Genomic DNA, 16,843 nt, shown 5'->3' on the forward strand with positions numbered 1-16,843 from the left:
CTTTTCTCTCATACCTCGACTTCTCAAGAGGCTTCTTTGTAAGGCCGCTACGTGATTTTCTCTGCATACCTTCGCTAAATTTTTACCTTGCACACTTTTGCGTCGGCTGACACCTCTCTCGGTCGATGAGTCTTGCAGACAGCTGTAAACTGACCCCATGTATTTCAATTAGCTCTTCCCACCCTTGAGGGACTGCTCTGGAACAACCCATGGTCCTGGGCTGTGTCCCCAAGTACAGCGGCCGGGAAAATCAGCTTTTTATACTTTCTCATTTATTGGGGGACACAGCACTTGCCCAAAGCATTGTCAAACGTTGTTCACATTTTTACCATGTTCTCACCCTTGCCAGAGCATTCTTCCTGGAGGTGCTCATGGTTCTGAGCTCTTTTAAGGTTTACATTTTTCTATTTCAATGTTGTTTAACCTGTTTTTATCCACCTTGTTGCTCCTACTGCTTGCATTCAAACCAGTCAGCTTGGTGCCTGCAGGGAATAATATCGCCGGTGGAAGGATCTAAAGGCCCTTGAACACGCAATGATTATCGCTCAAAAGCCTTCTTTTGAGCGATTATCATTGTGTGTAAATGTGCTCCCATCGAGCACTTGCAGTGCCCTTTTCGTCCATCACTGATTTCGGGTCCGCATGAAATTCTCGTCCCTCAGAACAATAAGATAACACGGACCGCACGCTGTGTTCTCTGCGGGCAGCACTGATAACAGCTGATAACATTCTTTAACAGCTGTCCTGCTGGAGGACAATAGCGATGTATTTAGAGAACAGACCACCAGCTGTTCTCTAAATACACGCAATAAAGTGCTAAAGGACTGATTTAGCCTATTAGTACCTATGCAAAATGAACAGTTTCTGATGAATTTTGAGCGATCATCTGTGTGTGTAAATGTACCTTTGCACTTTCTTTGCTTAGTGTCCGCCTCCTCGCGGAAAAATCTATCCTCAAATTATGTATTCTATATTCCATTCTGTTTCTCTTCAGCTAAGAAGAATGAGGGGGCACAATGCTGTTTGGTACTCCCGGGTTAGAAGGAATAGTCTGTAGTGGGTTTGCAGCTTCATTCAGGAATTGTGCCTTGACTCAGTTGCCTAATCCCCACCGTTAGCCTTTTTATAATGAACTATTTCTTATGTTTTTTAGGGCCACAGTGTGCAAGGATTGCTTTAAACCTGCCAAAAACAAACAGGTAAGTTAGAATATGGGTTTTCATGTACAGAGTTTATAAGATGCTTTGCCTATTTGTATACTGCAGATCTCATTTACAAATGCTTGATTGAAAATGGATACGTTATAGGTCCATGAGCCATTATTAGATTATCGATGCAAAGAAAGATGGATTCAGATTGAGCCAATGAGAACAAGTAAGAGCTGCCACTAATGAGACAGAATTTACATTTAGGGGCATTTTCATAACAGCGATAACTGGATAACAGCGATCATGTGACTGGGGCCGCTCACCGCAGCCCCCGATGACTGCTCTTAGCTCTTGGTTACCTGTGGTCACACTCCTCAACCCATGGACTTTACTCTACAGGGCCGTCATGGTTTTACGGCCCTGTAGAGTAAAGCCCAGACACCCAGGACGTGAAAAGATGTATGGGTGGTCACTAAGAGGTTAATGTATGCACTGGGAGCTTTCCCGGCATACATCAAACATATCCCATAAATTCAGTGTCAAAGTAGCCTCATATAGACTTAAACCAGCAAAACAAGAGCCGTCGCCTTATTAATTTCATACTGTCATAGAGCCTTCACTTCCTCCAATCATAGTGCAGGTTGACATAAGATAACATGAAGTGTCGTCCCTGTGGATGACTCCATTGTGCAGAATGTTAGGGGATCTGGATGATGGAAGGTGTACATATCTGAATCTTTTTATAGCCGTAGATCTGTAACTTTTCCCCTTTTTTTCTTTTTTTCCAACCTCCTTCAGTTGGCTTTATATTTTCTAACACCTACAGAATGATGTTTAACGATGTCTGTAATATGTATTAATACCTTATTTAAATTAGATGTGACTAAAGAGGAAGTAATAGGAGGAGGAGGAAGTTGTGTTGGAAAATTGTCTTGTTTATTTACTCGCTGTTTCTAGGTGTGTTCTGTACGAGGTGAGAAGCACCTTGCTACTAGACTTTGTCTAAGTATATCTAGAGTACTAGTTCCCACTTGCCGTTTTACATCCTGGACCAGGTAGCCAATTGTGCAATTAAAGCACACCCAACTTTTCAGTGTACTTTTGCTCATCTGATAGCCTATGTATGTCTCATCAATCTTGGTATATACTTTAATTTTTTTTTTTTAGTTGTACCACTGTAAATCCAGTTTAAAGGGCAGCCCCTCTTCTCTCAGATCTGCAGTTAGTATGTAGATGAGAAGGTAAATAGATTAGTGATATTCCCCTTTACAGGAGGGAGAAGCCTACAGTGGCCGAAGTTTCATAGAATAGTGAGCAGTAGATTAGAGTGCCCTTGATAGATTGTTTCATAGGTCTACACGTAGAACAGTCTCAATCCCTACGCCTCTGCTGAAGATGTAAAGAAACACGTAGAGTTCCTGTCATTAGTAGGGATGAGTAACGCCCCATTTACACACAACGATTATCGCTCAAAATTCGCTCAAACAATGTCTTTTTAACAAAAATCATTGCATGTAAATGCTACCATCGTTTGCTTTTTGTCCGAATGATGATTTTTAGTTGAGTTTAAAATCCCTTGTTCAGCTGGAGAGCTGATAGCGGGGACCATAAGCTGTGTTTACCTCATGGGAATTCTGATAACATTGTAATCACCTGCAGTCCTGTGGCAGAACAAAGGGGCTGTATTCAGATAGCAGACCACCTGCTGTTATCTGCATACAGTGCAGGGAGGCTCATTTACATGCAAATTAAGCCAATGAGCTGCTAATAGGCACCTATGCAAAATGATCACTCAAACTGTCAACCATCCTATCTTTTGAACGAATTTTAAGCGATCATGTTCGCGTGTAATTGGGGCTTAAGCCACAACTGCTGCCCAACAGGTCGGAATGTGGAGACTTCAGGCTCAGATGGGAGAAAGGATGTCCATGCAGAGCCAGAAGGGGCACAGTTTCTGCTTGTGGAGAAAGTGTGACAGCACTTGTCCATGCAATTCTCTTCTGGTTAGGGCTATATTCCCTGTCATGTTATAAGACCCGTTGAAAGGTCGGACATTGACATGAAGGAAAGCTACCTTCTACTAGTTGGTGTCACTGAGGCTTCTTTTAACTTAATTTATGTTTAGAACAAGCAGAAATGTTTCGTCATTTATTAAAACACGTAACACCAAAAAGGTACAAAACAGGGCTGAATATTCTGGAAATGGTTGTGAATCAGCTGAGATACTGTGTAGCGAGAGGTGCACTGCCCAGATAACCTGATAACCAGACAGCAACCTGACAGGGAGTCTAAGAAACAAATATGAGATGGCCAGACAGATAAAAATGGGAAAATCTTAAAGAAACTCCCAAACAGATTTGGGTTCAGTTATAGTGGGCTACGTTTCATTATGTTTTTATAAGTTCTCATAATCCTTGGAATGAATCAGATGTGATTTAAGTCATCATTACAAATTTTGGGTGAAGTTAAGTTAGGCCCAATGTCCACGGGCAGATCTGATTTGTCACCCACACGGAAGATCCGCAAATCAAGCCAGCCATAGGGATACATGGGCATTCACAAATGAAATAAAGCAATGCAGATTTGATTTGCGGACCATTTGGTCCAGAAAAAAAATCGCAGCATGCTCCATTTCAGTGTGGATCCCGCACGGATGGCTTCCATTGAAATTAATGAAGCTGTCTGATCCGCAGCCCGTCCGCAATAGATTCCATGGGAAAGCAGGAGTTCAAACATTTTTTTAAAAATGTACTGCGCATGTGAGCCGGCTGGCGCTTCTGCACGCATCCGCAGACCCGAAAATAGAAGAGCCGGGCAGCACGCAGAAGACTCGGACAGGTAACTGCAAGGTCCTCAGCTGTGCGCAGGGTCGGATTTCGCTGCGGGCTCCTGCATGCGGAATCCAATCCGCCCATGCTTACCCACGAAATTTTGGTAGGTCCCTCATCAAGGTTTAGGTCTGGAGTTAGGTTCCCTTTAACCCTGCAGTTATGTTGCCTAAAGCACAGTTAACATGAACCTGGGACAATCTGCCCGCATAAACAGGCCTCACAAGAGAACTCTGTCATGATTCGCTTGTTCAAACGAGAAATGATTTGGCGTACATGGACCCTAAGACATACATACCTGCTGTGTACATACCTATCCTAGGTTTGTGCTTTGCGCAGCATGACCCTGGTGGAAAGTTCCATTTTAAGTAGTTTTTGGTGGGATTTCTCATTTTTCAGTGATCCATTACTACCAGGGGCGTAGCTAAAGGCTCATGGGCCCGGGTGCAAAAGTTTATCTGGGCCCCCCCCCCCCCAACTTTTTTTAACCCCTTAACGCAGAGACGTAACTTGAAGCTCCTGGGCCCCAATGCAAAACCTATAACAAGGCCCCCAACTATAATGCTTTATTCATAGTACTGGGCTCCCTATATGGAGAGGAGAGGCCTTATGGGCCCCCTAAGGCTTCTGGGCCCGGGTGCAACCGCATCCCCAGTAGTTACTACTAAACGGAGTGCCGCTGTGACTTCTTCCCAGAGTAATCGTTTCCATCTTTAACAATTATGGTTATAAAGTGTAGTAGCGTGAACAAGAAATGAACTGTACAAAGTATAGGCCCAATGTCCACGGGCAGATTTGATTTGTGAAATCTGTGTGGGGCATCCGCAAATCAAGCCGATCATAGTGAAGCATGAGCGCCTACAAAGGGATTAAAGCATGCAGATTTGTTTTGCACACCTTTTGGTCTGAAAAACAAATCGCAGTATGCTCCATTTTTGTGTGGTTCCCACAAACGGCTTCCATTGAAGCCGGACATGCTGTGGATCCTGCGGGAAAGCAAGAGATTTAAAAAAAAAAAAACTGTACTGTGCATGTGTGACGATGAGCCGTGATGACCATGGACAGTACAGGGAAACCGGAAGTGGAAAGATCTGTGCGGATGCCGCTGCCGGAATAATAAAGGCACGCGGGGCACACTGGCCGTGGGTCGCGCTGGATTCCGCTGGAGACAGGCTACATCTCTATTGAAGTATATGGTGAATGCAATGGCAAGGAATTAGCGAATGGCGATCAGGTAATTTGCAAGTAGCTATACAGGGGACCCCCAAAATTAATTTTACCTGTCGGCCCTGGGTACCCTAGTCTGACAGTGGAGGAATGAGGGAGGGTTTCATCATGTGCTATTCCGCCTGCTGACAAGCCGGAGGAGCTTGTGAAATCCTGATGATGTAAATTAAAGCACATTTACTAAATGTAAGGAAGGCTGTGTTGTGGTTCCTTCCTACAGGATTGACCACTTTGAGGGCCCCTTGAAAGTAAACACCGCAATCGACACACAGCCCACCAGCATTATCAAAATATTAGTGCTCCCTGCACCTTAGGAGAGTCGGACTGACTGTCAGACAACAGCCCTATCCAGCTCAGCCTACCATTAACCCCTTGAGTGGCACGCCCGGAAATTTTCCGGGATGAGCTCCACTGCTCATAGCGACATAGCCCGGAAGATTTCCGGGCTATGTATCACTATGGGAGCTGCAGAGCACAATGCCACAAGCTGTGACAGTGTGCTCTGCCTGCACTGTCCCACAGAGAACAAAGCAAGGGCTTTGAAAAACCAGCAGAAGATATTGCCGATATGCCGGCAATCTCCTGCTTTGTTTACAGGTTGCCATAGAGACCATCGGCTTGTCAGAAGCAAGCCGATGGTCTCTGTGGCAGGGAGAGCTTGGTGCTTGGCTGTGAGAGGACAGCTAGGTACCTGCTCTTACAGCAGAGATCAGAGAAAACCTCTGATCTCTGCTGTGTTAACTCTTTACATGCTGCAGTCTATGTAACTGCAGCATGTAAAGGGCTGTCACTGCAGCATGTAAAGGGCTGTCACCATCGGACCCCTGAAATGTGATCAGGGGGTCCTGATGGGTCCCTAAAGGGACAAAAAAATAAAAATAAATAAAAATAAAAAAAGTTAAAAAATTATTAAAAAAAAAAAAAAACACTTGTCTCCCTTTACTTTGTAAAAAATCAAAAATACAATCACACATGTGGTATCCATGCGTCGTAATGACCCAGAGAGGGAAGTTAATACATTATTTAACCCCTTAATGTCATGGCCCCTTTTTTTCTTTATTCCCCATTTCTTTTTTTCCTCCCCCCTGTTTAAAAAAATCAAAACTTGTCCCGCAAAAAACAAGTCCTTATATGGCCATGTCAATGGGAAAATGAAAAAGTTATGGCTCTTGAGACGCAACAGCAAAATTAGTTGAAATTCAATGATTAGACCATTTTAAAAAACCTGCCCTGGTGGGCACGACAGGGTGGTAGGAAACCCGCCACTCAAGGGGCTAAAGGGGTTGTCCAAAATATATAAAAAGCGGCCCATCACCAGAAATTATGATAAAAATATATACTCTTGCCGTGCCACCCATGCCACTTTCTGGACCAACTCTTTATGAAGATACAAAGACAAGTTTGAAAGTGGAGGCACTTAAATCTACTTCATTTTGCCTATCCATCATCCCACCGCCAAGTAACAGCACACTACTTGTGTGACCGACCTCGCAGGATAAGGGTATTTACGAGCCTAGTATTCTACAGATCCTTTGCATGGCACAGAGGTTATTCCGTTGTCTGCAGCAGGTGGCAGCACGGGTAAAAGTGGACATTTGTTAAACATTTACTTCTGTTTTCCTCGTCGTGGGACAGTTTTGCAACTTCAATTGTTGGTTCCTCTTTTGTCCATGTTGTTGAAACACATTGCTGTACTTTGTATAGACGTTGCAGTCTATGAACTGATTTGTTTGTATACTATTTAGAAGTTCTTTAATCACTTTAATGAGATTGCAGAGGAGTTTTCAAAAGTTTTTATTTAAAGGGGTTTTCTGAGATGAAAAGAAAAAATAAAGGCCCAAGGAAGGGGAATAGCATAAAATAACAAATCATCGGGCTCTGCAGTGTAGCCGTCATATGAGTTTATTGCTGGAGCCAAGTACAGATAGTCCCCGACTTGCGAACATTCGACTTACGAATTTCGCTAGATACGAACAATCTGTACAGCACAGTATGATGTAATGCTATGGCATTACATCATACTGTGCAGGGACCGGGCAGGCTTCTATCAAGCCTGATGGAAGCCTGTCCGGTCACATCGCGGTTGCTGGGCAGCCGGAGGCCTTCTGAAAGGCCCTAGGGCTGTCTATGCAGAGCGCCTAGCAAGCCGTGCGCTTGATAGGCACTCTGCATAGGCAGCCCTGGGGCCTTTCAGGAGGTCCCCGGCTGCCTAACAACCACACAGCGTCCCGCGATCACATCATGGGATGCTGTACGGGCCCCCTGAACGTCGGGTGCAGGCTGTTTCTTACAGCGGGCACCTGGCGGCAGCAGTTCCGACGAGCCGCGCCGCTCGTCAGAACTGTTAACACTTTAAATATCGCTGTCAGAGCGGTATTTAAAGTGTTAACAGTTCCGACAAGCGCCACGGCTCGTCGGAACTGCTGCCGCCGGGTGCCCGCTGTAAGAACAGCCGGCACCCGACGTTGTATGGAGCGGGATCCACCCGCGATCCCCTCCATACAACCATTTGTTCGACTTGCGAACAAAACGGACTTGCGAACGGGCTCCCGGAACGGAACCTGTTCGCAAGTCGGGGACTAACTGTAAATGAAGACTGGTGGGAAGCACTGGAGCGGTGCTGCTGGAACATTGGGAATTTATTAGCTGAGCCGGTGGCTTTCGTTATTTTATGCCGGTCACCCTTTTGGTCAATGTTTTTTAATCTTGGAAAATCCCTTTATGAATAGTTTCACGCACAGGTTTCTTTTTTTTTTTAAGAAGCCACAGCTTTTGTGACAGTTTTTTATGCCGTTTTTTGAGCGAAGCTCAGAATTGGGTTCAAAAGGAATTGGAAATCTAAGTTTTGTTCAAAGAACTGCATTCAGAACTGCACAATTTATCAGCATCTGCTTTCCATTATTGAGTTTTTAGATTACTCCAGTCCATCTGAAGTATGATATGAATGGATTTCCCTGTTTTTCTCTCATTCCTCAGTAATGCATGGTTTTCAGTTAAAGGAGTTGTCCAGATGTAAACTACTTATGGCCTACCCTTAGGATGGTAGATTGGTAGGGGTCTGCAGATCAGCTGGTTTCCAGGCCAATCCATTCATGCACTAAGCCGATTTCTGCAAAAAGTAGACAGCTGCACTCCCACTGCAGTGGCCAGGCTTTGTATTAAAGGCCATTCACTTCAGTGGAAACTTGGTCTGCAATTCCAAGCTTGGCCACTGCAGTGGGAATGGAGCTGTCTACTTCCTGCATTAATCAGCTCAGTGTATGAGCAAACTGGTCTGGTGAACAACTGATGCTCAGGAATTCTGGACAGCAGACCCCTGCTGATCTATTATTGTTGGCCTATCCTGCACATAGGCCATCAATAGTTTACAACTAGACAACCCCTTTAAATCATCTATGTTGTGTATGTATGAACCATTACCGTCTCCTGACATTTCAGAAGGGTTTAGTTACAGGTTGTCGTGAATGCAACCTGTAGGCATTCTAGCGCTACAGGTCAGGCTTGCTACGTAAGAACGACCAGGAATGGCTTGTAGCAGATCCCCGGTAGGTCCATATAAAAGGATCCTGAGGATGCCGGAGGCTGCTAGAAACGCAACAGTAAAGTATTGATGATGTAGCTGCTTTTCAAATTCGTTTTTTCATTTTTGAATCAAGTTTTTGGATTTTAAGCTTCTTCCAAGTCTTGGATGAGCTGGCCTTTCTACAGTAGTTCAGTGTCCGTGGATATACGAGTATGCTCTGTCCTCAGCACTTGGAGTTGGCTGGTGAGCTGGATTTCTCTATATTTATAACATGCAAATATTTCCTGATCCCCGTTCACAAATTCCTCTTCATTATCCATATAGTTCAATAGAAAGGTGGCTGCTTGCACATGTGGCACTGTTTCCACTAAAGTAAGCTGTACTATAAAAACTTGTCTTTACCTAAGGCTTGGAAGCCATGCATGGGGGGTCACCAATCCGATCCAACTTCGGACGTCTTCCAACAATATTATTTGGCCTTTACTGCTCTGATGTCGGAAGATGTCCAACACTCTTTTTAAAATGTGTCTGCCCGACCGCTTTGCTGTCGGAGACTGTCCAATGCGTTAACTACTGTACTTCTGGCTTTAGCCAGCAGATGGCGACGGTTGTTTTTTTGGGGGCAGATAAGGAGTATGCGGGTGGTAGAAAAATTGGAAATGGTTAATATGAGCCTATGCTCAGTGCCATTCATTCATTAAAATAAGTTGGACAGGAGATTCACAGTGCTAGCAGCTAACCCTTAGCATGCCCAAATGGTCATGGCTCGGGCCAAGCAGCTGGGGCAATGCCAACGCAGCGGGTACCAGCTGTAACACTGACACCCTGATGCAATGGCCAAAGTCTTAAGAAAGCTCATGGGTGCTGGAGAAGTAAATCATTAGCAAAGGGTTGTGGTTTGTGATGATGGAGAGGAAGAGAGTCTGGACTAGGCTGGCAAGAAAACCACTCAAAGGACTGTCTGAAACTCACAGGCTGCAAGTACAGCGTGAAAATTGAGATCACGGGGTAGTGGAGTCACTGCGGGCAGTGAACATGGTACAGTTGTCTGTCAATCCTCCATCTCATATATCAGTTGGTTCATGATATGCATTTTAGGTGACAGACTTCCTTTAATGTCATTTATGGTGAACGCCATAAAAAACTAAACCCCAAAAACTATGTTTTTTTTTAATACTCGATATGTTGGAAAAGTAAAAAAAAAAAAGTTATGTAATTAAAAAAAAAAGATAAAATTGTTTTGTGTCATTAAGGCCAAAAATGACTGCATCCTTAAGGGGTTACAGATCCGTTTAGACATCCTTGATCGTTCACTGCTAAGGGTCTCCCTCTTTTGCTTGTGTGTGAAAGCATATGAGCGCCAGTCATCCTGTCGAATACTACCGTCTCCGTGGCCAGATCACAGAGGTTTGTCCTCTTATTGAAGTAGATGTCTATGATGAGACTGAAAAAAGTAATCATCTGCTCCTTTGACAAGATCAAAAATAGACGGGAAGGAGACATGGAGACGTTCCATCATCTCTGGAGCGCTGGGTTTACTTTATTTTATGGAAACCGAGGTTCATCACCAAGGATTAATAATACCCCCTAAAGGCTCATGGGCCCAGGTGCAAAAGTTTATCTTGGGGCCCCCAACTTCTGTTAACCCCCAACCTTAGGATTACTTTTAACCCACCATTTTAACTGCCCCAATTAAGATATTAATCTTTGTCATTTTTTAAATTCTATTCACATGGCATGTTTCTTCAAGAGCTGTCATTGGTTTTTCTTTTTTTATTGTATGTTGACTGTTTGACTGACTTACATTGTGATTATCTCCCTACCATGATCCCAGTTTCACTTCCTTACCCTTAAATTAATAAATAAAGAATATATATATATATATTAATTTGAATGACATAGTTCTTATATCATTATACTACTTATGTGTTGTAGAAGAAACCAATGTGTCATGTAATGTTCCATCCGCTGTACTTTCAGCTTTGCCATGCAGATAATGGTCTAATGCTTGTGTTCCTGCAGTCTGTCTTCACTAGAATGGCGGTCGTCAAGGCTCTAGACAAGATAAAAGACAATGATTTCTGCATGTGAGTTCCGTTAACTCCACTTCTCAGTACCAAGTACATTATTAACAGAAGAGTGTGGAGGAGAAGCTGCGAAGAGGAAGTACAAAATACCTGCTAGTCGTTAATGATCTGCTGATTAATTCTTTTACATTTTTCTCCCGTCTTCTTTTTTTGGAAGCTGTTCAGAATTCACAGAATTATTGTTTGCTTTAACTATCAGAATATCTCCCACCGGTCGGCCCATCAGCGTAACGCTTCTAGATGCTTGGGTGGAATATTTCTTTCGGTTACAGCACCGTAAACATTTCTTAAAATTAATATTAAAAGGGGATATCCCGGCAAACAAACTTTCTGGAAAGGTGCTCACTGTGGTGGTGAAGCCTAAAAAAGACATACCTCAGGATCCCCCGCGCTTTCCACATGTGAGCTAATCACTAACGCAGACGTCACATGTTTCTCATGTCAGTGATGTCATCACTGCAGCTGGCGGCAGAGGGCAGCGGGGCATCGGGCACTTAGGAACGGGATGGGCTTGGGATCTGGGGAGGGGAGTATGTCTTTTTTTATGTTTAAGCCTTTCCAATCCACTGTCTGACGTCTGAAGACATTCTGATTGAAGGCTGTACAGCTCCGATGTCGGAAGACGTCCGGCAGGGTATTCTTACTGTATATTACTGGCTGCTCTGTTGTCAGGGGCCTTTACAGCATGTCTCATACTGCAGTACTGGCTCTAGCCAGCAGATGGCGCCATTGTATAATGGCAGAAAGAGAAAGCCCCCTAGGAAACCCTGAATCCAAAATTGGATTGCAAAGGGTTAACCTTTCCAAAAATATTTGTTTACTGGGATATCCCTTTTTAAAGGTCACATTTCTATTTTCCTTTGCTATGGTATTTCAACGGAATTTTATCCCATTTTTTATATATATGAGCTTGTCACCTGCGACTTCGTCCGCGTGGAATTTGTATTTTTTATCTAATCTGTGTTTTGCTGTATAATGAAACGTAAAAAGTTGAAATAATGAAAGGAATGTAACTGCAATCTGCTGTCAGCCCAGTTCTGTACGTTTTTGGTCCTCTTTTGCTAGAATATAAAGGTTTTGTGGGCTGTATAGTAATTTTCGCAGCTTGGGCCTTGCTAGTGCTACACACTAAACATGACTTGCACTTGTGCGGCATAATAAAGAAAGACCAAAAAAATAGATCAAAAATACGATTATCAAAAGAAAATTAAAGCTGCGCTGTGATTGGTTGCTATGGGCAACACGGATTTTCTTTAAAATCTCAATCTATGTTAATTTGACTTTTGTTCAAGTTTTAACCCCGGGCAATGCCAGGTATTCCTGCTAGATTAATAATTGCATATGTGCAGCAATTACATCTGCCCTCACAGGTTTGGCCGGTTGGAGGAGGTTTAGCTTATGAAGTCCCCCCCCCTTCCCCTCCGCTCCGATGCACTAATAATCGCATACGTACAGCAACGACGGCTGCCCTCACGTGTCTGCCCATTAGTGCACCCTCTTCCCCTCCGCGTCGCTGCACGGTGCTTGACTGGAACGGAGGTGCGCCTGCGCATCACCAAATAAGTCTGTCTTGTCACGCTCCCTAGACCAGGGGTCCCCAACCACCGGTCCGCGAACCAGGACCGGACCGTTAGGGTTTCTTTGCCGGTCCGCGTCGCCGCAGACCAGCACGGTACTGTTGTACCTTGATGTCACGTCACTGGAAGCTAGGGGCTGATCGGAGTTTGGAGTGAACGCCCCCTAGCTTCCAATTGGCTAGTACTGCGGCAGGGAGGACACGCTCCATCATGTGCTGTTGTCTGCTACCGGTGGCGGGGGTGGGGGCTCGCCAGCATAGCAGTGAGTGCACGGGAGCGAAGAGCATAGCGGGGTCCTCAGGAACCACGCCATCAGAACTGTATGACTTCTAACTCTACATTTCGCTTACAGCAGCCAAAATAATATTTTTTTCTATGCAATGATCCGTGATCATCTTGAATTTGTATGTGACTCCTAATTATGGCAATTCATGAATGCTTATGAAGTGTCCGACCCCTGCTCAATCCTCTTAAGATAAATCATTTAGCAACTGATTGGCCTGCTGGGCAACTTGAAGGAGTTTTCCAGGTCTAAGATCTATCCTCAGGACAGTCCATTGGCTGGAATCTACCTATCAAAACCCCAACTAGCTGTTCTTCAGGGTTGCACCAAGCTGCTGTCTGCTAGAAGCCCACAGTTCCTTTCGCTCTGTGGCGGCTAGAATAATACTGCAGTTCCTTTCCACTAGAATGGGAACTCTGCCTGGAATACCATTCCAGACCACTGCAGGATGTATGGAGCTGTGTCTCCCGCACACAGCTGCTTCATTTTTCTACCGTGCTTTCTCCAGCTGCCCCGTTGAAATGAATGGAGTGGTAGTGAGTGTGCTTGACCACTGCACCATTCATTTGACATTGGTGGAGGTCCCATTGACTTGACCATCACTGATCCAATGCTTATTTCCTATGCTGTGACAATCAAGGTCACCTCTGGTTGGTTGGCCAGTTGTTGGGCATTCATCCAAATTGTGACTAGCAAGTTGGAATTTGCAGAAATGATTCACATTATCATCCAGTAAATCCTTTTACAGTGAAAAACTCTGTTTATTACCAATAGTTTCCATATGTATAGTAAGGGTTCGTTATTTACTTAGCTGAACCTTCTTTACATGTACATAGCTAACTGATAAAGAGAGGCCTCAGGCCTGATAAGTAAATGGCTATACAGCATAATCCATCATTACATATTGTAGTAACTAACATGTAGTGTGATCCATGGTATATAAGGTTGTTCTAGTCCACCTATGTGGGTGCAGAACTGTCAAATTAACCCTCTCCAATCCACTGTCTGACGTCTGAAGACTTTATGATTTAAGGCTGTACAGCTCTGATGTTGGAAGACATCCATCGGGATTCTCTTACTGTATATTGCCAGCCTCTCTGCTGTCGGAGCCTATCCAACGTGTCACCTCATGCAGTACTGGCTTTAGCCAGCATATAGCGCCGTTGTATAACGGCAGAAAAAGAGTAAGCCCCCTAGGAAAACCAGAATACAAATTAGATTAGAAAGGGTTAAAAGACTGGTCATCAGGACTCTCCCAGATTGCTACCTGCATATCATGGATGCAAAATATAATATTGTCCTGCTTTTCCGTATCTTGTTGATATATGATTTGCATATCCTGTTTGCATTCCTGATTCTTTTATGTCTCCTTTGTTATTATATGTTGATATCTTGTATGTTTTGCACTTTGTGTAAGCTTTATTAATGCATGCACGGTTGCCACTGAAATAAGAAATGACTTCCATAGATGAGCGATTCTTAATGAGACAATGACTCAAGACTAAAAGATTTTAAATCCTTGTTCTATTTTATAGTCGCTTCCCATGGCCTCCATCTTCTCCAAAGACAGCATGTCAACTTGTTGATATCCAGTGCAACCATGCATCCGTTTTCGTGGCAGGTAATTTTTTCGTATATCTCTTGACTCTGTATTTCCCTTTAACTTGTTCATGGGAGGAATTTATATTTCATTGATTACAAAGTGTTTATTTCCTGGAGGTTAATACACCAAATCAGGCTCTGTGCTGTGGGCTTCTCCACCATTGAGTTTTCCTTCCAGCTGTGTTATCTGTTGTGCTTAAAGGGAAAATATCATCAGAAAATGACCTTTTATATAAATCACATTTTTAAAGAACTTTTAGTGTTTTTTTTTCTGTTTTTTATTTATTTTTTTAATTTTTGGCCACAAGCTATATTTAAAAAGAAAATTCCTAAAATCCTGCATTTTTCACACTGACCACAGCGCCTAATACTAGTCTGTCACTAATCTGTAGAGAAAGCTTTGGAGCAGTTATCTCACTATCACATGCAGATTACACTGAGAGGTGACAACTATATGTAGATGACACTGGATCCACCATTCACAATAGGTGATAGGCTGTGACTATGTACTCCACTTCCTTTTACAATGACCCCTGCACAGGTTACAGAGCATACCTAGAAGAGTCTGCCATATATGTCAGTGCGTCCCTTCTTGTCCATTGTGTGAATGGCCCATTAGGCTGCTGTAAACATCTCTCTAAATGCCCTTAATGTTGTTAAGTGTAGCTCAGGAAAGCTGGCCGCCTCCATAGTCATGTATAGAGAACAGAATAAAAGATTCTACAGTCAGAAAATAAAAACCGATTAGAAAAATGTTTCTCTATCTGGTTTCAGTTAATACAAAAAAATGTTAGTGACATAGTCCCTTTAAAAGGAATCTGTCATCACGTTTGAGCCCCATAACCTGAGATGGCAACTTTGCAAGGACACAACGTTGGATTAGGAGACCCTGTGAGTATCAAACACAGCTCCCTTTTCCCTCAGGTTTGAGCCCTGTAACGTAGGTTATGGGTCTCAAACATGATGACAGGTTCCCTTTGAGTTACCTTCAAAGGGGTTTTCCAGGACTAAGATATTGATGATCCATCCTCCAAGATAGATCATGAATATCAGATTGGTGGGGTTCTGCTGCTTGGAACCTCTGCTGATCAGCTGTCTGTAGTGGCTGTGGCTCTCCTGTGAGCAACGTGGCTACTAAGTTGCCTACTTGCACAGTGCCGTACATTTTATTTACTTCAATAGAACTTGGCGTGCAATACCAGCCAGAGCCACTGCATAGTGCAGTGGTTCCCAACCTTTTCGGCCTTGGGGCACCCCTGGGAAAAAGGTTTTATCGCGCGGTGCTCCTACCAAAAGGGGGTGTGGTCAGAGGCATGGTTAGGGGCATGGTTAGGGTGTGGCTTATTACAACATATTATATATTCCACATTGAATGTCAATTTTTACGTGGGATTTTTTTCACAGGGGCACCTCTAACCAAAATGTTTACATGATATACAAAATCTAGTCACTTACAACATTTTTTAATGATCATTTTTAGCTACTCCCTCCCTCCAACATTTTACATGCAGCCATTCCCTCCCCCACGCATATTAGCCTTTTACTCCCCAACTCCACACCATTCGTAACCTGATTTGTTGTTTGGATTTACGCATTCACGGTGATTGGTTGTTTAGGTTGGCTTGTGTAGAGGTGGGAAGTAAAAGGCTAATATGCCTCCCCCACTATTTTACACGCGCCATTCCCTCCCTCCACCATTTTACAAACGGTCATTCTCTCCCCTCCCTCTCTCCACCATTTTACATGCAGTCATTCTCTCCCCTCCCTCCCTCCCTCCACCATTTTACATTTGATCATTCTCTCCCCTCCCCCCACCCCCTCCACCATTTTACATGCGGTCATTCTCTCCCCTCCCTCTCTCTCTCCACCATTTTACATGCGGTCATTCTCTCCCCTCCTTCCCTCCACCTTTTTACATGTGGTCATTCTCTCCCCTCCCTCCACCTTTTTACATGTGGTCATTCTCTCCCCTCCCTCCACCTTTTTACATGTGGTCATTCTCTCCCCTCCACCATTTTACATGTGGTCATTCTCTCCCCTCCCTCCACCATTGTACATGTGGTCATTCTCTCCCCTCCCTCCACCATTGTACATGTGGTCATTCTCTCCCCTCCCTCCACCATTTTACATGTGGTCATTCTCTCCCCTCCCTCCACCATTTTACATGTGGTCATTCTCTCCCCCCCTTCACCATTTTACAAGTGGTCATTCTCTCCCCTCCCTCCATTACCCCCCCCCACGCACCCACCACCACCTTACATGTGCCCATTACCCCCTCCCCCCCCCCAAGCACCCACCATCACCTTACATGCGCCCATTACCCCCCCTCACACACACACACCCACAACCACCTTACATGCGCCTATTACCGCGCCCCTCACACACACACCCACCACCACCTTACATGCGCCCATTACCCCCTCCCCCCCCAAGCACCCACCACCACCTTACATGCGCCCATTACCCCCCCCCCCTCACACACACACACCCACAACCACCTTACATGCGCCTATTACCGCGCCCCTCACACACAAACCCACCACCACCTTACATGCACCCATTACCCCC

At 44.3% G+C, this 16,843-nt stretch overlaps 1 protein-coding gene across 2 annotated transcripts in view; it reads left to right on the forward strand.

The window, feature by feature from the left end:
* Nucleotides 1-16,843, forward strand: part of PUS10 (pseudouridine synthase 10) — a 105,321-nt gene that overhangs the window by 35,571 nt on the left and 52,907 nt on the right. For both annotated transcript variants that reach the window (XM_066595733.1, XM_066595732.1), the window contains exons 8-10: nucleotides 1,154-1,199; nucleotides 10,749-10,813; nucleotides 14,209-14,294. In XM_066595733.1, coding sequence (XP_066451830.1) covers nucleotides 1,154-1,199; nucleotides 10,749-10,813; nucleotides 14,209-14,294 — 197 coding nt within the window. The remainder of the gene's footprint in view (nucleotides 1-1,153; nucleotides 1,200-10,748; nucleotides 10,814-14,208; nucleotides 14,295-16,843) is intronic.

The sequence above is a fragment of the Eleutherodactylus coqui genome, chromosome 3, assembly GCF_035609145.1.
Source record: "Eleutherodactylus coqui strain aEleCoq1 chromosome 3, aEleCoq1.hap1, whole genome shotgun sequence".
In the NCBI taxonomy this organism is placed as follows: domain Eukaryota; kingdom Metazoa; phylum Chordata; class Amphibia; order Anura; family Eleutherodactylidae; genus Eleutherodactylus; species Eleutherodactylus coqui.